Below are 21,322 nucleotides of genomic sequence, written 5' to 3' on the forward strand. Positions count from 1 at the left end.
AGAGGACTTCTCGAGGTTTACCACGATCCCCAGATCCTGGCAAAGATCTAGAAGCCTGTCTCGGTGTCGAAGAAGGGTCGACTCCAAGTCTGCTAGGATCAGCCAATCGTCTAGGTAACGAAGGAGACGAATGCCGTTCCTGTGCGCCCAAGTCGAAATCAGGGTGAACACCTGAGGAGCTGTGGAGAGACCGAAACACAGCACCTTGAACTGGTAGATCTTGTTGTCTAGGCAGAATCTCAGGTACTTCCTGGAAGACGGATGGATTGGGATCTGGAAGTACGCATCCTTTAGATCCAGTGTACACATGAAGTCTTGTGGTCTCACCGCAAGTCTGACCATGTCTGCTGTCTCCATGCTGAACCGGGTTTGTTTGACAAACCTGTTCAGAGCCGAGAGATCGATGATGGGTCTCCAGCCTCCAGTAGCCTTCTTTACAAGAAAAAGTCGACTGAAGAAGCCTGGAGAGCCGTCCACGACCTCCTGGAGAGCACCCTTCTCGAACATGGTCTCGACTTCGGCCTGAAGGGCCAGCCCCTTTGCCGATCCCATGGCATAGGAGCTCAACGACACTGGATTCGCTGTCAGGGGAGGTTGAGATGACGTGAACGGGACGCGATAACCTTGGCCGATCACTGAGACCGTCCAAGCATCGGCCCCGTGATGTTGCCACCTGCGGACGCAACGCTGAAGGCATCCCCCCACAGGTGGACACGCAGGGGGACTGCCACCCCTAGGGCTTGCGGCCGCGGCCGCCACCCCTAGAAGTCTTGCCTCCCCTGGAGGACTTACCGCCCCTCTTGACCTTGGCTGGAAAGGGCTGGGGTTTAGACACCACTTTCTTAGCTGCCGGTGCCTGTTTGGGAGCCTTACAAGGCTGTTGCTGCTGTTGTGGCGGGGCTGGAGGCTTATAGGGCCGAGTTGTAAGGGCCCTGTGGAGGAGGGAGTCCGTGCTGGATTTCCTCCACCTCTCAGCCGTTCGCTCCAAGTCTTGAGGCTCAAACTGGCTCTCCCCCAGGAGGGAGGCATGTCGGAGCCTACACACATCTACGGCGGGGACCTTCGGATGGAATCTCTCGGACACAGCATCGCGACGCTTCAACACCGAGTTGGCCCACAGGGTGGTAACCTGGTGCGCCAAAAACTCGATGGAGCGGGTGCCCGAGAGCAAGAAGGTCTCTAGGGCCTTCCTATTGGTCTCCTTGGACAAATCCTCCGATCGCAATAGGATGCCCAGAGATCCTAACCAGAAGTCCAGCCACGAAGTGGCCTGCATGGCACACTTAGCGACCTTCTCGAGGTTAAGGATCTCTGCCGCCGAGAACGACACCTGCCGGGCAGAGAGTTTCTCCAAGGGAACTCCCTTCGCCAGCTCCTCCACAGAGTGATGGAGAGGAAGAGCGAGGTTGTGCTCACCCAGGATCTCGAAATACCTCCTCTGCTGAAGGCGAGGAGGAGGGATGAGTTTGTTCCCGGCAGTGGAACGACTGGAGGAGGCAAGAAGTGCGAGCTGAGCATTGGCCCTAGCTCTGGCACTCTTCAGCCCCCGAGACCAGGGCAGAGCTGCACTGGTCTTAGGGGCCTTCCGAACGTCAAACACTTCATCCAGAATCGTGTCTTTGCCTTCACGGGGGGGGGGGATGACTGGATCCGTAAGACTGTTAAGTTGCCTTATCAGGCTTAGGACCTGCCAGAAGGCATGTTCGGACTCTTGCTGTTCTCCTCCCTGCGGGCTGGCAGCTAAGTCTCCTGCCCCAGGAATCTCTTCCTGGGGTGATACGTGGACATTCCCCTGGGTAGTCGTGGGTTCCTGACGAATCCTTGCAGAGGATTTAGGGATGGTCTTGGAATCCTTGGGTTCCCTCCTGGGAGGGATACAGAATCCCAACAACGAGGTTCGAGGGGCCCCTTCCTCACGAGACGATTCTCCTGCCTGAAGCGAAGTCTCCCCCCTTGGTGCCGAGGGGAAGACTACCGCCCCACTGGACTCACCTGAGGACGGAAAGGCCTCGTCCACGGGAGAAGGAGAAAGTACTCGTGCAGGAGAGAGGACCCTCGAGACCGACCTCTTGGGAACCAACTTCGCCCTGGGGGAAGTCACCACGAAGTCCACTCCTCTCTTTCTCTTCAGCGTAGGAGAGACAGCCGCTGGTTTGTTACCCTGGCCGGCGAGTGCTGGTTTCATAACCCTCACTAACGCCCGTGCCAGCGGACTAAACCAAGTCTGCTGCTCAAAGGACACAGTGTCCGAAATCCTCGCTAAGGAGAAAGGGATCGGGCGATCCTTTGGAGTGGACACGACGGTACCTGCCTGAAAAGAAGGTGGGGAAGAATGCTGTACTGACCTGTCTTCGTCCTGCAATACCAATCTGTGCTTGGATGGAGGTGATCCCGAGTGCCGTCTAGGAGCACGCATCCCTGCTGCTACCACCGGCTGTGGAATTCGCCGCGAACTATGGTCGAGCGAGGGCGAACGGTCGTGCAAAGGCGAATGGTCGCGCGGGTGATCGCGCGGGCGCACAGGCTAGCGGTCGCGCGGGCGCGCAGGCGAGCGATCGCGCGGGCGCGCAGGCGAGTGGGCATGAGGGTGGGCAGGTAAATGAACACGTGTTCGAGGCGACGAACGCAAGCGATGGCGCGACGGCGAGGGATCGTGCTGCCGCGTAGGTGAAGAAGATCGCTGGCGATAATGACCGCGTGATGGTAAGCGATGGCGAGCAGCATGTGTAGGTGAATGATCGCGTGATAGGGTGCGATGGTGATCAGCATCCGCAAGAGGGCGGTCGTTCAGGGTTGTGCGATGAGGAGCAGCATGCGTAAGCGGGCGATCGTGCAGGGTTGTGCGATGGCGAGCAGCATGCGCAGGTGAATGATCGCGTGAAAGGGTGCGATGGCGATCAGCATCCGCAGGAGGGCGATCGTTCAGGGTTGTGCGATGAGGAGCAGCATGCGAAAGTGGGCGATCGTGCAGGGTTGTGCGATGGCGAGCAGCATGCGCAGGTGAATGATCGCGTGAAAGGGTGCGATGGTGATCAGCATCCGCAGGAGGGCGATCGTTCAGGGTTGTGCGATGAGGAGCAGCATGCATAAGCGGGCGATCGTGCAGGGTTGTGCGATGGCGAGCAGCATGCGCAGGTGAATGATCACGTGAAAGGGTGCGATGGTGATCAGCAACCGCAGGAGGGCGATCGTTCAGGGTAGTGCGATGAGGAGCAGCATGCGTAAGCGGGCGATCATGCAGGGTTGTGCGATGGCGAGCAGCATGTGTAGGTGATCGCTGGCGAGCAGAAGGTCGACGCGTGTCCTGTGAGAGGACAGGTGGTGCGGCGCGTTCACGAGCAGGAACGAAAGGATCGCTGGCGCGTTGGCGAACATGTGTTTCTGACACACGCGCAGCACGATGTTGCGTAGCCACAGGACCAGGTGGATAGTGAGCAGGGAGTTCAGCAGGAACTAAAGGGTGGTCAGAGACCGCAGGGCGATGGTCCTCAAATGAGCGCTGACGCTCGGAAGAGAGCTGACGAGCAGGAGAGCGCTGGCGAGGGGGGCGAACATCAGGAGAGAGCCGACGAGCAGGTGAGCGTCGGCGAGCAGGAGATCGTCGACGAGCAGGAGATCGCTGGCGAGCAGGAGATCGCTGGCGAGCAGGGGATCACTGGCGAGCAGGAGAGCGCTTGTGCGCTAGCCTTGCTCGCGTAAGGGAAGAATCCCTTAGCCCCGAAGGGAACGTTGCCCGTCGGGTGACGAGTTCTCCAGAAGGCGAAGATCCGGCAGGAGATGGTGAGCGGTCTGCAGAGAGGTTCAAGGAGGGCGGAGCAGTCGGTTGAGGCTGACGAGGAGAGTCCCCCCCAGAGGACGAAGACCCAAAAAGGCGCCTCTTAGTCCCCCTGTAAGGGGAAGGGAGGCCCTTGTGGCGTAGAGGGCGGTGAGCCTTACGGCGGAGGCGGCCTCGGGGGAGATCGTCGGGACCATCGGTCCTCCGAAGGGGAGTCTCCGTCAAAACACTTCCCTCAGAAGGAAGCTGGGCAGCAGTCGAGACCGAAGGACTCACTTCCCCCTTCGAAGGATGCACGGAAGGAGGAGGAGAGCCTAGAGCACCATCACCAGCAACAGCACCTGCGTCAGAAGGCCCAGCCACGTCGGAGGCCTCTGTCACCACGACGTCGACAATAGACAGAGGGTCTACCTCCGCTACCACCGGCGACTGTTTAACAGCGGCCCCCAACGAGACAAGATCAATAAGAGCGACCCTGGAGGGCAAGCCCTTAAGCCCCAGGGACGACCAAATCTGTAAAAGATCATCACTGGATAAGGCATTATTATCAATAACCTCCCCCGGAGGAGGAGGGGGAACCACCTCGCTATGGGAGGCGACGCCCTCTCCCCCCACCGAAGGTAGGGAAACAGAACAAGGGCCTGCGCTCCCACTCGGACGACTCTCCTTAGGAGGCGGACGAGGGGGAGCTTCGGAGGAGGTTTGGGCGGCGGAAGAAGAGTCCCGAGAACCTTCCTCCTTCAAGGCTAACCCCGGAGGAGAACGGTCTCTCTTGGACTTCTTCTTACGCCGACGGCCAAACCTCTCCCACTGGGAGGCAGACCACTCCCTGCACTCACGGCACATGTTATCCTGGTCGCACCGTCGGCCCCGACATTGAGGGCAGAGGGTGTGAGGATCCGTAATCACGTCCGACATGAAAGTCCCACAAGGACGGCCGGCAACTCCAGGGCATGTACGCATATTAAATAAAAGAAAATAACTGAAGGTCAACTTCCAACCAATCACACAAGCTGAAAAGAAAAAGAAGAAAATTAAAGGCTGTCACGAAGGCGATGAACAGACACGTCTGATCACCGCCGAGCCAAAAGTGAAGTGAAGCAAGTCACCGGTGTGTGGAGGGGGGAGGGGTAGCAAGCTACCCTTCCCCACCCCCCCGCTAACTAGCGCGGGGGTAATTAACCCTCGTTAAAAACTATTGGCTCGTCATTTCAGCTGCGCTAAAAGTAATACCCTTTGTAAATAGCGTGGTTTGTATTTCGGTTACGTAACAAACTAAAATTACCTTTCACAGAAAAGTGACTTTAATATAGAGCTAATATTAAATACTCTTCTAAGTTTTTCAACCATTAATCTATTTCTTTAAAAGGACCTCTATTATATTAGTTCCCACATTCACAGTATTGTATTCATACAGAATCATCATTCACAAAATAGCTACCAGGATTACAGCGAGAACTTAATCATCTTCTTCAATGCTAGTGTAAAATAAATGCACAATATTAAGAATATACAGGCTAAGAGGATGGACTATTACAAGGTAATTCTACTAAAGCAATGAGTCAAGGCTCATGGTTCTCATAGTGCTGGGTCAAAGGGTTTATCTTTAATATTGAGAGGGCCATTTGCTTAGATACCTAGAAAAAAAGCTTTAATTCCTGAAAATGTATCCATTTTTTCCGTAACATTCCTCCTTGAATTTTCATGAAAAAAAAAATCTCATTATCCACAATTAATTAGTTTAGGAAAAGAGATTCAAAACAAAATTTTCCCATAAAAATACATGGGAAGTCTGTCTAATGTAGACCCCAAGTTCCCAACTTTTTAAAACAAATGAATTGTATTTTGGCAGCAATAAATAACTGTATTAACAATGCATTATTATATTTAATAACCCTGAGTTTAAGAATGAATTTGACATTACTAAATAGCAAATTGTGGAATTATGTCGGTGAAAGAAACCTATACAAAAATATGACATTCAATTTCATCCGCTGATATCTCTCTCTCTCTCTCTCTCTCTCTCTCTCTCTCTCTCTCGTCATAAAATTTATTTAAAAAAGCAGAAAACGCACAAACTTTGTTCCCTTAAAAAGTGTCAATTAATTAATTGTATGACAAAACATAAACTTATACTATGCATAAATCCATTTTTTATTGTAGCTCATAACACGGTACTCAATTTCATCGGCTGACCATTAGTTTTAGTGGACATTATCGCTTTCTAAAAAAATATTATGATTTAAAAAAACTTAAATGTGAGTTTTTGGGGGTATAAGTACAGAAAACATACAAACCTTGGCCAAGATCATGTATTAAGCTGCGGATATAGAAGCCTGGGCCGCAAGATACAGTCAAGGCAAAATATGGTGGATTGAATTCACTCAACTTCAACTCATAGCAGTGTACAAATCTTGGCTTTATTTCAATATCAATTCCTTCTCTGAAAATATATTATAATTTTATTACTTTACAAAATACAGTTCTAATAAATTATAGAATAGAGCACAATGCCGACAAACATGTTAAATAAAAAACAGGTGAACTCCATATGCAGCTGACCTCACGAAATTACCTACAGTAAATAAACAATACATAGTTGTACTATAGATAGCAATTTTAGTAGAGATGTGATGATACCTCTTTGGAGCCCAATACTGATACCCAAATTCTTTTAGACCAATACCAATACCTAATTTTTTTCTAGAATTGAATTGAATATGGGATTTAGGCATTAAGCCAAGCACTGGGGCATCAAAGGCCATTCAGCGCTATATAACGAAAATCATTCAATCATATCTGTACACTCACACCATTTAGTATCATTTTAACCTTTAATACAAATCGTAACACTTTCATACAATAAAATCTAGATGTGAAATAAATAGGGATTAAAAGGGTAAAATAAATAAATAAATTAATAAAATCAATTATAGCTCTTAATATAACCCAATACTTTGTATAAATTTTCTCAAGTTCAGGGTATTACAGTTTTCCCCCAGTATATCTCTTAACGGTTTGTCCTGGAGTAAATGTGTCCTTCTCTGAAGATTAAAAACAGGACAATCGACTAAAATATGTTTAACATCCATTGTCACTTGACAGGTATTACAAAGAGGGGCCTGTCTCCCTTCCCCACTCTTCATTAAATAATTGTGCGTTGCATGTGTATGGCCAATACGCAGCCTAGTTAAAATAATGGTATCCCTTCTACTTGTAGAATTACAAGATGACCATTTATCCACCAATGGGTGGATTTGTTTCAATTTTGTATTGGTGGTCAGTTTAGACCATCGAGCTTGCCACTTATTTTTACAGTAAAGATGAATCTCACTTTTAAGATCTTTGTAAGGAATACTCAAGGGGGATGGATTACTTAGCCCTGAAGCTTCCTTTGCTGCCTTATCTACTTGTTCATTCCCATCCACCCCAACATGGGCAGGGACCCAACAGAAGTGAACCCTGATACTCTTCCTAGATTGCAGAAGTACTAACCAGTCCTGCACCTCTTGTACTAGATGATGGCCTCGCATAATTTGTTTTAATGAGAGTAAAACACTATTGGAATCGGTAAAAATTGTATAAAAACTATTTTGGTTGCCATTTTTAAAAATATGTTGGACTGCGAGAATTATTGCGTACAGCTCAGCAGTAAAAATTGAACAAGAGGATGGGAGTTTCCTTCTAATAACAATATCCCCCACCACAGCTGCACTTCAAACTCCTGCAGCCGATTTGGAGCCATCTGTAAAAACATGTTTCCCATGAAGTTGAGCACCATGATTTAAAAACTCACTTTTCATTACCCTACTAGGTAAGGTATTTTTCCCTCCTGCCGTAAAACATACTTTAACAGGTGGATTACACCAAGGAGGAGACTTGGGATATCCTACCTCTGCTATCTGTGCTGTTAGCAAACCTACTTCTCTAGCATCATTTTTCAGCTGTACTTCCAAAGGCTTAGGCACTCTAGATCTGTTAGGAGCCCGATCTAAAGGCGCCCTAACATATTTACAGTTAGGATTGTTTCTCACAGCAAGGGACCTAGCTAAAAACCTCAAACTCAACTCCTCTCTGCGAATGGAAAGGGGAGGTATGCCAGAATCAACATAGAGACTGTCAATGGGAGATGTTCTGTAAGCACCTGTGCAGATGCGAAGCCCAGCATTGTGAACAATATCAAGTTTTCCAAGTAAAGTCTTTGTAGCTGACCCATATATTTGGCATGCATAGTCTAACTTGCTCAGACACAAAGATGTATAAATTCTAAGCAAAGTTGTTCTATCAGCACCCCAATCAAAATGCGATATCACTTTCAGAATGTTCAGTGACTTCTTAACCCTGATAGATAGGTCATTTATATGGGGACCAAATGTCATTTTCTTGTCGAAAATGACTCCAAGAAACTTGACACTATCCTCATATGGCAAAATACAATCATTTAAGAAAAGGGTGGGGATCTCTTCCCTTTTACGAGTACGAGTAAAGCGAATGGCTTTGGTCTTCTGAGGAGAAAACATGAATCCGCGAGAATTTGCCCATGCGGAAGCAGCATTTATTGCAATTTGAAGATTTTGGCATGCTTGTAGTGCAGATGATCCAGTACAATAAATTGCAAAGTCATCGACAAATAGTGATCCTTGTATGCCAGGAGGTATGTGACTAATGAAACTATTAATTGCAACAGCAAACAAGGTCACACTCAATACGCTGCCTTGGGGGACACCTTCTTCTTGCATGTAGGATGAAGATAGTTCTGACCCTACTCTCACTTTAATGGAGCGGTTTGATAAAAATTCTTCAATAAAAGAGAACATATGTCCTCCTATACCCCACGAGGCCAATTGCTTTAAAATACCACCCCTCCAGGTGGTGTCATATGCCTTTTCGAGGTCAAAAAAGACACCCACCACCTGGTTTTGGTTAGAAAAAGCATTTGAAATTTCCCTTGATAACATCAGCAAAGGGTCTAGAGTACTTCGGTTCTTCCTAAAACCAAACTGTCTGTTAGATAAAAGATTTTTTGATTCTAGATACCACACAAGTCTGTTGTTGATCATTCTCTCAAATAGTTTGCATATGCAACTGGTCAAGGATATGGGCCTATAACTAGATGGCAGTTCTGGGTCTTTACCAGACTTGTGGCCTGGAATTACAATTGAAGTATGCCAGGAATCAGGAGATGTATGGGAAGCCCATAGACCATTAAAGGTTTCTAATAAAAATTCCTTGGTATCCACTGGAAGATGTGATATCATTTCATACCGGATGCCATCCTCACCTGGGGCAGTTAAAGAAGAGCTGGAGATAGCATTTTTCATCTCCTCCATACTAAAAGGCAGGTTAAAAGCTTCAGTATTTGAAGAAGCAGGAGGAACAACAGATGTTGATGCTCTAATTTGTTGAAATGCTGGGGAATAGTTGTCAGCACTTGATACATGAGCAAAGTGCTTAGCAAGAACCTCTGCTACATCTTTGGGGTCAGATATATATCTATTATTTTCCCTTAATATTGGTAGAGGCTTAGGGACGAATTTACCTCTAAGTTTTCTAATCTTGTCCCATATTTCCTTTGAAGGAGTTTTGGTATTAATATTAGATATATATTTCTTCCAAGATGCTCTCTTTGCTTTTTTAAAAATTCTTTTTTGTTTGGCACAGGCTCTGAGATATGCTATTCTATCTGCTAAATAGTTTGTCCTCAAGTATCTTCTGAAGCAAGTTCGGGTCACTTTTCTTGTGTTGGCACATTCTTTACTCCACCAAGGAACTACAGAGCGATGAGGTAAACCACATGTTTTAGGTATAAACTTGCTAGCATTATCATCAATAATATTTTCAAGATGTTGATAGGCATGCACTGGAGATGTAAATTCATCATATTCTTTATCAGTGTGTGAACAGTTTTCATAAGCTGCCCAGTCTGCCTCATCTATCTTCCATTTTGGTGGACACTGAGAAGGAAGATTATAGACATAATTTAACATTATTGGCCAATGGTCACTGCCATGTAGGTGTTCATTTACTGACCAAAGGTAGTCCAATCGAATGGATGAGGAACAGATTGACAAATCAATGGCTGATGTAGAGTTGTGGAATACATCATACCTAGTTGGAGAACCATCATTCATTAGTATTACATCATTGTTGTCGATTAATTCTTCAACAAGATTACCCCATCTATCGCACACATTTCCACCCCATAAAGTATGCTTTGCATTAAAATCACCCATTAAAATAAAAGGGGCAGGAAGCTAATTGATCAAGTCTTGGAGGTCAGAAAGTCTAAGCCTTCTTGGATTACCAGCATGATCTAAGAGGAAAAGTTCGAAGGATGGTTCAATATATAGCGAGCATAAAGTAATTTTTTTCCCGATATGAGTTCTAACTGCACATGCCTGTAGTGGTGTATTGAGTGGGATTGTTTCAAATTTTACAGATTTGTGAATAATAAAACCTGTACCACCTTGAGCTCTTGCAGCTTGCAAAGGAGGGGATCTACAAAAATGATAATTGAGTCCAGGATTAAATGGTTTGTCACTGATCTTGGTTTCCTGTAGGCAAATTACCTTCGTGTCTGAGTCCCTGGTTAAAGTTTTTATTTGCTCAATGCTAGTACTTAGACCTCTGCAATTCCACTGGATGATAGACATTATCTTTTGTTATTATTTTTCTTTGTCTCATTTGTCTTTTGGGACTTTTCTGATGAAGCCATGTAAGGCCTGGAGATGGAAGGCTTTACTAGGCCACCACTCTTCTTTTCTTTCTTTCTTGGATCTTTATAAGAGTCAACCTTAGGATCATGAGCAGTAGGGCACTTACCTGACTTAGATGAAGGTGAGGATGATGGGGACCTTTTCCTCTTTGGAAGATCTTGTTTTCCAATCTCCATCAAATCAGGTAGAGATTCTGCCTGAGATAATACATTTAAGGTGGTGGAAGCCACATTGGCTTCCTTGGAGGATTGTGCTAGAACTTCAACAGTTCGAGCACTTAACCCAGAAGGCTGGGCTACTACCTCTAGGGGAGATGCTCCTATCGGTGACAATACTTTTGGTGTGTTGGACACCATATTGACCTCTTTGGAGGTTTGTGCTCTGGCTTTTATAGCCTGAGCACTTGACCCAGATGGCTGGGCTACTACCACTAAGGGAGATGCACCTGACGGGCCAGGTGCTGCCACTGGTCCCCCTGTGGTAGTAAGGGGTAGTGGATTATAATCTTTTGTTGGCATCTTAACCGCGCGAGCAAAATTAAGTTGCCGATTGAGTAAATGCTTTGCATAACCTACACTTATATGTTCAGCATTTGCTTTCAAGATTGCAGCTTCTTCATTCTTGTATTCTCTACATCTTTTATCATTTGGTTTATGATTATCTTTACAGTTTGCACAGGTTGTATCTCTGTTGCATTGGCCATGTTCTAACAAAGAACAGTTAATACAGATCTTCGTATTATTGCAGTACCAGGAAGGGTGACCGTACTTGAAACAATTAAAGCATTGTAAAGGCCTAGGTTTATATTCTCGAACACGTACTCTTTCATTCTCAATAATTATATGATCTGGTATAACAGGGGTTTCAAATATTAAAACTACCATGCTTGCTTGAGGGATCTTACTTACTTTCCAAACATTAGCAGGGCACATGTCCAGAATTTCTGGTTCTGAGAATTCATATAGATCTTTATCAAAAACTACTCCTTTACCATAGCTGAAGCTCATATGTGGTTTAATATCCTTAATAGGATCAATTTCTGCAATCTTCATGCCACAAAGCATGTGAGATTGAGTATCTGATTTTGCATTAATCAAAACAGATTGCTTACCGTATCTACTAATATCCTTATTTTTAATTAAACCAACTTTTTTTTGTATAAATCTACTAATCTTATAATAGTTATAATTATCTATCTTCCCAGATGCAATTATCCATGTTGGGGGCTTGGGGGTTCTTACTTCTGGAAGTCTATGCTCTATTTCTTTTTCCATCCATTCTTCTGGTTTATATACCTCTAGGTGTCTTGGTGCTTTATCACATAAAGCCCCAGAAATCAAACAGTTGTCAATTTTTATGCTCTCTAAATTTTTATTTGCTTCTAAAGCAATCTCAAAACTTGAAAATGATACCCAAGCTTCCCAAAAGCCTTTACTACCATTAAGCTCCATTAAAATTTCTTTGATTGCTCCAAATCTACAGAAGGCTTCATGAATTATGTCATAGCTACAACCAATTGGTATGTTTTTTAAGTGGAGAATTTTCAGATTTTTTGTTGGATCTGGTAATGAGCCAGAACCAGAGAGTAAAGTATTCGGTTATTACAAGCATCATTTTCCACCAGTGCCGATAAATTGTCTTTAACAACACTGGTCAAAGAAGTATTGTTGGAGGAATCCTTTTTATTGCCGAGGTTGTCAACAGAGCTTTCCCTATTTAAACAAGCAGAAGTCGTCAACGGTGTCTGGGGTTCGCCATTTGATCCAGGGGTACGGGGAATATTAAGTTTACTCATTAATTATTTTTTCAGGGGGAGGGAAGGGGTCATAATAACAATGAAAAAAAAAACAATGGAAAAAAATATAGTTTAAGGGAGAGAAAAAATTAAGACTGTCTGAAATTCCAAAGAAGACACCGTTAGCCTTTCCTGGAATTAATTTCTCCACCAATGACACCTGTGAAAGCTGCTTACCAAATGTCCACTCCCTACCCTACCACAAAGGGATGGTACCACTATGATTAGAGTGGCTCAAGTGTATGCCAAACCCGCTTGATGGGACTGAGAGCATTTCAAGAATACAATCATCCCCACTCTAATCATAGTGGCAGGCAAACCGGACAGAATGCCGAGAGTCCTATCTCTATAAAATCGCCAACCCCTGGAATCCGAAGGCCAAATTTCCTAAGAGATAGTTCCGCGTGCCAGTATGGGAATACTGACACTCCTAGGTGTCCAAACATTTTCGGGCAGTTGGCAAGACCACCACAGCTCCCACAATTGATTTTGAAATATAAACCGATCATGGATACAATGTCCCCTCTAAAAAACCTGGACAGTGAAATGGGTAAAAGAGTTTTGACAGCAAGGTTGGAGACAGCTGATAATTATGAAGGAGGAATAAACAATAAGAGGTAATAGAAAAAGAATGAGAGAAATTTAGAGTCAAACTGAGGAAAAGAAATTCCCCAGTTCGAGAGCCCTCTTGCCCGTCACAAGCCTTCAGCACGGGAATGATATGCCGTACTGAAGCCCAATGACTTCATCAAGGCATTCTCTCGTTAAGAGGGAATTTTTTTTTTTTTTTTCTAGACCGATAGCAATACCAGCCAATACTTTAGAAATTCTTTCTAATGATTACAATAACAGTATAATATTGATTTGATGACTGACTTTTCGACCTCTTCAGTGTGCGCAATACAGTGTGAGGCCTCATTAGGCCTATTGAGTAAACAGTATAGGCCAAGCACTTTATGGTATCTATTTGACATAAAACAGTGTTTTAAAGATTTTTTTTTTTAAAACATGTTAAACTATGGTGATGTCCATGGCAGTAACACAATCTGATCATAAATCTAATACCTTCCCCTAAATGATGTTTTTTTATTACTGAATATCATAATATTAGTTAAACTAGATCTCTGAACTAGAAAACATAGATCTTCACAAACAGAGTAAAGTAAAAAATTATTTGCATTTGGGGATTTAGCATTAGTGTGAGGAGCTAAAATGGTAGCTTTGACAAAAAAAAAAAAAAAATAATAGGTTTCCATTTCCAATGCTCAATCCCACCTAATTTCTCCCAAATAGAGTTATATTCTACACATCACCCTTTGTCTTTTAGTTGTCTGTATAACTATTTCACATCACTATGCTCCATCTACCTCAGCCTCGTTGTTATGACGTGGGATGTCAAAATTTTTGGAGACTTTTAATCTGAACACATGGAAATCTTTGATGTTCAAATAACCCAAAGTACCAGCATTGGAGGATCGGCAATTTAAGCTAATTTTTTTGTTGGCCGATACCGATACTGGTGTTGTGACAGTGGTTGATACAGATACCAGTAATCAAGAAAAAGGCCGATACTAGCAATACTGATACTATCAGCACATCAAGTTGTGCATATTTTTATAGTGCTAGCTTTAAGCTGATGACAGAAATAAATAAAAAAAAATCAGTATTTGTGCACACAAAATGAATACAATGATACAAAATGAGTATAAATATTCTGTAATACAGCAAAACTAACATTAAAAAATCATGAATATTTACCCATTTTTATATATACAATATGTTGTCTACTAAAATCAAAATATTCTTGCTTTGACTCACAGGTAAGGGTCCTTGATGAAAATTGAGAAAGTGAGAAATGAGCAAAGCTTTGAATGCTTAAGTATTAGAATCTAAAGCAATCGTTTGGTATTTGAAAGGATTAGAGAAGTACCCTTTGAGGATAAATTGAACCAATACATACAAAAATTGTCAATGCAATAGACTAGAGCCACTTTCGATGGCATTCATATATGACTGAAAGAGCATCTTTTCAATCTTACTTGTATCACAAAATTCACTTTCCAATTACCTTGCCAAGTCAGAATATCTTTTTCCATCTTTTTTCAAAGCAGAATACAATGGAGGTGTTTGCTTTATCCTTCCTTCAAAATCCTTTAGTCTCTCCTGTAACATATTTTCTGTGACATGATCTGAAAGAAAGTTGAAATAGAATAATCTGTAAAAACTACAAATTTTATACAATTTGTATTTTCCTACATTAACAAACCCATCATTTAATGGGGTTACTTCTGGTTTCATTTTCTACAGCCAGACAATCAAAAGGCAATTGGTAGATTGCTATGTTGCGTTGCTGGGTAGCTGCTGCACATGATGGGTTATGCTTGTATCAAGGTCAAAGACTTGTGGGATGGCTGAGGCAGGACCTTTGGTAAATGACTAAGGTTTGTATATCTAAGAAAAATACAAATTATATAAAATTTGCAGTTTATTCCAACGTGGATACAAACTTCCGAGTCATTTAATGGAAGTCTCTGTGAGGTAAGAAATCTGCCCTTTATCTCAAGATACAATTACAGTACTATACTAATCGCAAGATATCAAGTGAATTACTTGTGAACAGTACAGCAGGCTCTTACAGGCAGGGCCTTCTGTACTATTCCACAGACCTTTACCAGGATGAAGTGGTATGAATATCAAGTGGCTTGTAATATAAATATATGCAATATACAGTATCATATATATGTCAGCCAAACAAAGCCAAGGCATTCTTACTTGCATTAGGGAGATTTTGAGTGAGGACTTCAAGTTAGATTAAAATGTTATTTTCCTTAGTAAAATAAATTTTTGAATATACTTACCCGATGATCATATAGCTGCATCCCTGCTGCCCGACAGAAAAAACCTACGGGCGGAATACGCCAGCGATCGCTATACAGGTGGGGGTGTACATCAACAGCGCCATCTGTCAAGTAGGTACTCAAGTACTCGATGTCAACAACGAACCAATTTTCTCCTCTGTCCCACTGGTTCTCTATTGGGGAGGAAGGGTGGGTCCTTTAATTTATGATCATCGGGTAAGTATATTCAAAAATTTATTTTACTAAGGAAAATACCATTTTTCAATATCAAACTTACCCGATGATCATATAGCTGATTCACACCCAGGGGGGTGGGTAGAGACCAGCATAACAAGTTGACATTATGAGCTAAGTATTCCGTATTTCATTTTAGCAGTTATTCAAAATAACAAGCATAAAATAAATAAGTACCTGGTAAGGAAGACGACTTGAACAATTACTCTGCCTTTTTAAGTACGTCTTCCTTACTGAGCCTCGCGATCCTCATAGGATGCTGAGCGACTCCTAGGAGCTGAAGTATGAAGGGTTGCAACCCATACTAAAGGTCCTCATCAAAACCTTTAATCTAGGCGCTTCTCAAGAAATGATTTTGACCACCCGCCAAATTAAGTAGGATGCGAAAGGCTTCTTAGCCTTCCGGACAACCCAAAAATATTTCAAGAGAAAGATTAAAAAGGTTCTGGAATTAGGGAATTGTAGTGGTGGAGCCCCCACCACTACTGCACTCGTTGCTACGAATGGTCCCAGAGTGTAGCAGTTCTCGTAAAGAGACTGGACATTCTTAAGATAAAAGACGCGAACACTGATTTGCTTTTCCAATAGGTTGCGTCGAATATATTTTGCAGAGATCTATTTTGTTTAAAGGCCACTGAAGTTGTGACAGCTCTAACTTCGTGTGTCCTTACCTTCAGCCAAGCTTGGTCTTCCTCATTCAGAAGGGAATGAGCTTCTCGTATTAACAGTCTGATAAAAATAGGATAAAGAATTCTCTGACATAGGCAAAGATGAATTCTTAACTGAACACCATAAAGCTTCAGACGGGCCTCGTAAAGGTTTTAAAATAGAACTTAAGAGCTCTTACAGGACATAATACTCTTTCTAGTTCATTTCCAACCATACGATAAGTTTGGAATATCGAACGATATTGGTCAAGGCCGAGAAGGCAGCTCGTGTTTGGCTAGAAAACCAAGATGTAGAACATGTAGCCGTTTCGGATGAGAATCCGATGTTCTTGCTGAAGGCATGAATCTCACTGACTCTTTTAGCTGTGGTTAAGCATATCAGGAAAAGAGTCTTAAAGGTGAGATCTTTCAGGGAGGCTGATTGAAGTGGTTCGAACCTGTCTAACATAAGGAATCTTAGAACCACGTCTAAATTCCAACCAGGTGTAACCAAACGACGCTCCTTCGTGGTCTCAAAAGACTTAAGGAGGTCCTGTAGATCTTTATTGTTGGAAAGATCTAAGCCTCTGTGACGGAAGACTGATGCCAACATGCTTCTGTAACCCTTGATAGTGGGAGCTGAAAGAGATCGCTCTTTCCTCAGATATAAGAGGAAGTCAGCTATATGAGTTACAGAGGTACTGGTCGAGGATACGGATACTGACTTGCACCAGTTTCGAAAGATTTCCCACTTCGATTGGTAGACTCTAAGGGTGGATGTTCTCCTTGCTCTAGCAATCGCTCTGGTTGCCTCCTTCGTAAAACCTCTAGTTCTCGAGAGTCTTTCGATACTCTGAAGGCAGTGAGACGAAGAGCGTGGAGGCCTTGGAGTACCTTCTTTACGCGTGGCAGACGTAGCAGGTCCACCCTTAGGGGAAGAGTTCTGGGAACGTCTACTAGCCATCGAAGTACCTCGGTAAGTTATTCTCTCGCGGGAGGGAAGCAATTAGCGTCCACTTGTCCCTTCGTGAGAGGCGAACTTCTGCAGTACCTTGTTGACAATCTAGAACGGAGGGAATGCATATAGATCTAGATGAGACCAATCTAGTAGAAAGGCATCTAAAAGACCTACTGCTGGGTCCGGGATAGGTGAGCAAAGTATTGAGAGCCTCTTGGACATCGAGGTTGCGAAGAGATCTATGGTTGGCTGGCCCCAGGTGACCCAAAGTCTCTTGCATACATCCTTGTGGAGGGTCCAATATGTTGGAATTATAGTCCCTTCCTACTGAGACAATCTGCTAAGACATTCAAGTTGCCTTGGAAGAAACTTGTTACTAGTGAAAAGTCTAGACCTGTTGAACAGGAGAGGAGGTCACTTGCGAACTCGTACCATGTCAGAGAGTAGGTCCCTCCTTGCTAGGAGATGTACATCAAAGCAGGGAGTTGACCGTGTTCACCTCCACTACTTTGCCTTGAAGGAGTGACCTGAAGCTTTTCCAGGTCAGACATACTGCCAGAAGCTTCTTGCAGTTGAAATGCATTGTCCTTTGACTCGAGTTCCATAATCCCGAGCATTCCCTACCGCCTAAGGTCGCACCCCAGCCTACGTCCGATACGTCTGAGAAGAGAACGTGGTTGGGAGTCTGAACAGTCAGGGGAAGACCCTATCAAAGGTTGATAAAGTCCTTTCATCCAGTCAGACCAGACTTATCTTCCGGAAACCGGGATCGAGACCGCTTCTAGCGTCTTGTCCTTTTCCAGTGAAGAGCTAGATGAAACCGAAGAGGACGGAGGTGTAGTCTTCCAAGTGACACCAATTGAACCACGGATGACAGTGTCCTAACCAGACTCATCCACAGCCTGACAGGGCCGTGTTCCTTCTTCAGCATCTTCTGGATGGATAGCAGGGCTGGGGGTTGATCGTCTTGTTCAGCCATGTCCTCATCAGAGGGATCCTCATCCGAAACTGATGAGGAAACGGCAACGGAGTGGGCAACGTCTGACTCGCTGAATCCGGTCGCACTGGTGGATGCGTGACGGAGCCGGACACAATATCATGGTACTGCTGCACAGTCTGTGAACTGTCAACCATGGGGAAGCGAGGAAGTACAGCGACAACCCGAAACTGTCTAGACTGTCTGGGTTGTGCAGACAACCCCTTATCGGGTTGCTGAGGTTGCCGCACTGCGTCACAACAAGTCACCTCTGCTGGTTGTTGAACGTCTTCCTAGTGACACACTGAACGTCCACAACCACCTCCGAGAGTCGCTTAACGTCAACGTGCGACTGGCAACCCACACTGGGTCGCACCGGAGGAGGAACCATCTCAACTGGCGGACGTGAGTAGGATATCTCAGCGTCAACAGGGCGTACAACCAACCGGTAGGAAGGTTGTAGGCAAGAAGGCTCTTCTCCGTAAAAAATCCTCTAGCAAGGACTAAGCTTGGACTGCATGTCTTGCAACAAAGCCCAAGGTCTATGGGAGCAGGTGTGGCAACAGACGGGGTTAGCGACTGAAGCGGAACCATTTACCCTCCCTGGAAGCATGTTATGCTTTAATTAAAGTCCATAGGAGGCTAACCAGCTTAAGGCTCCTCTCCAAATGACAGAGTCCTCAAGGGAATATCAGAAGGAGGGAGAACAGCACTTTCTCATCTACAGGAACCATGTCCTAGAAAAGCTAGGTTATCTCAGTGAGGGTTTCACTGGTGCATAAGCAGAAGACCAGAAGGCAACGTTATGAAACTGCTTGACAGTCTGTGAACTGTCAAAAACTGAACTGTCAACCACAACAGGTGCGTGAGGACATACAGCACTGGTGTATTAGTAGCAGACCAGAAGGCAACGTCATGTAACTGTTTGACAGTCTGTGAGTTGGCAACAACCAAAGCTGTGTGGGGAAGCCTCAACTCCTGACTGACTAGTTTGCTGCGGGCGAGTGGCGGTAACCACAGTGTGTTGCGGAGGCTGACACACCGTGTCAAAACACGGCAGCTTGTGGTAGCTCACGCACGGCAACGGAGTGCTCCGTGTGTCTGTGGGAGTCAGCATACGTCTGGCAGGGTCGACTGCGCAAGGGTGGAGGAGCTCTCACAACAAGAGTGTGGGAGCAGGCAGCCATGCCGGGCGCACAACCGTGGTAGGCTGTAGGCCAACGGGTGCATCGTCAACCTTCTCCGCAGTCGGAGTGTGGGAGCTGGCAACAACAAAAGCGGAGTGCTGGTGCGTGGGAGGGACTGCCGTGGGTTGCGGAGCATGCCGCATTGCGTCAAAACACGGCAGCTTGACAGCACCTTCCCACTGCTGATGCGGTAGCTCACGCATGTCAACGGAGGGTGCAGCATGAACATGCGTCTGGCAGGGTCGACTGCGCATCGGTGGTGGAGCTCTCACAGGTGGAGTGTGGGAGCTGGCAGCCGCAGTATCTGCTGAGCGCACAACCGTGGCAGGTTGTAGGTTAACAGGTGCAGTGTCAACCTTCTCAGCACGATACTCCTGCATGAAGGAAGCAAGCTGAGACTGCATAGTCTGCCGCATGGACCACTAGGGTCTACCAAAGACGGCAACAAACGGAGCTACTGTCCGTTGTGACTGAGGGTCTAAAACAGCTGGTGCGGCAACAGACGGAGTTACTGCCTGTTGCGGTACCACCTTGCCTCTCTTGGGAGGTGTGCAGTCGTCGGATGACTGCAGCGAGTCCGAACTGACCCAGTGGCTACACCTAGGCCGTTGGACTTGCGCGGAAGGGACCGACTTGCACTTAAAGCTGCAAGATTTGGTCCATGGTTTCTGCGAGAAACCTCTTCCGCAGACGAGGAATAAATGGGCTCTCTCGTCTTTATGTGGGTGGGGCGATCACGTCGGCAACGTGTGTAGATACACCCGAAACCACCGAGGGAAACGTCTGTTCGTCGATCAAGGCTTGTGGAACCCATAAGTCCTTCGACATTACTTCTCCCCTGGGCTTGGGAGCTTGTAAGAGGTATCGGACTAGGTGAACAACTGGCACGAACAGACGAACCCTCGAACGCAACACTGTAACACTTTGCGCATATCACTTTATCACTTTTGATTTTCTGTTCGCACTTATTTCACTGAAATCGAAACTTTAAGTGATTTGTACCTGAAACACGCAATCCTATCCTTCATTAAAAGGTAGTAATTGCGAAAACAGTTTTACAATGCAACAGAAAAACATAATGAAAGATAAAGAATTCAGTGGCTGGAAAAGAGACTAAACACTAGATCAAATAAACTACGTTTAAAATCTCTCACCGCATAAAGCCTGGGAACAAGAATAAAACTCTAGAAACGTTTTACCTTCTTCCCCTACAACGACTAGGGAGAAGAGTAAAAAACGAGAACAACGTTACCCGCTTGAACGAAACGTTTATTCTCCTCTCTCTCCCTCCGTCTCTATCTCTCTCTCTCTTCTCTCTTGACTTAGAACCTGAGAGAAGAGCCCAATTATATATCGTTAAAACATATTATTTGCTAAAGGAAAAAACTGAAAGGTTTCCCAAATAAAAAGTTCCTTTATTAGAATTAAAACCATTTAAGCTAAGAAAGAATGAACGAAACGCTAGAATCGGTTTACTCTTACTGCAACGTGAAACCGTGAAATACTCTCTCTCTATCGTAACGATAGAGCGCATGTTGAACGTTCTGAACGTCAACAACTGCGGAGACTAAACTAAACGTTAGTTCATCTTTGAAAACAGTACGAGACTATCAAAGAAATTCTTTCAAAAACATTAAAATTAAAAAAGTATAAATTCTTAAAAGGAAAATACGATATGACGGGCTCAATGTTAATTAACTTCGGTTCCAAGTAAGGACCGCCTACTATTAGGAAAGGTCGCATATAAACAAACATAAAAATTAATTTTTATAAGTTTATAATAAATGGAAAGTTAATCGAAGAGGCCTATAAAGGCGGAGAGATATAAAATAAATAGATCTATAATTTGTTAAGCAAAATTACCAAAAACCTAAACACACTTCCGTCTAAGGGAAGGGTCGGCCATTTAAAAGTGAAAGAGAGTCCATACTCTCCTTGTCACCATAATTAAATCTATCCAAAACGAGTTCAAGTTTTGAAATGAAGATAAAACCCCTGCATAGCGAAAGCTCAAAACTGGAATAGTGTACTTCACCAAATAGTTGTGAAAACAAATCCAGTTAGGGACGGCGTATTAGTAGGTCTTGCCTGTGGCACGACAGAGGGAAAATTGGTTCGTTGTTGACATCGAGTACTTGAGTACCTACTTGACAGATGGCGCTGTTGATGTACACCC

General features: G+C 44.6%; 1 protein-coding gene across 4 annotated transcripts in view; it reads right to left on the reverse strand.

The window, feature by feature from the left end:
• The window catches only part of LOC137650517 (pseudouridylate synthase TRUB1-like), a 104,026-nt gene that overhangs the window by 35,650 nt on the left and 47,054 nt on the right, over nucleotides 1-21,322 (reverse strand). For all 4 annotated transcript variants that reach the window (XM_068383742.1, XM_068383743.1, XM_068383741.1 and 1 more), the window contains exons 5-6: nucleotides 14,355-14,475; nucleotides 6,073-6,218 (exon numbers count right to left, since the gene is read on the reverse strand). In XM_068383742.1, coding sequence (XP_068239843.1) covers nucleotides 6,073-6,218; nucleotides 14,355-14,475 — 267 coding nt within the window. The remainder of the gene's footprint in view (nucleotides 1-6,072; nucleotides 6,219-14,354; nucleotides 14,476-21,322) is intronic.

Source organism: Palaemon carinicauda, chromosome 12 (genome assembly GCF_036898095.1).
Source record: "Palaemon carinicauda isolate YSFRI2023 chromosome 12, ASM3689809v2, whole genome shotgun sequence".
Classification (NCBI taxonomy): Eukaryota; Metazoa; Arthropoda; class Malacostraca; order Decapoda; family Palaemonidae; genus Palaemon; species Palaemon carinicauda.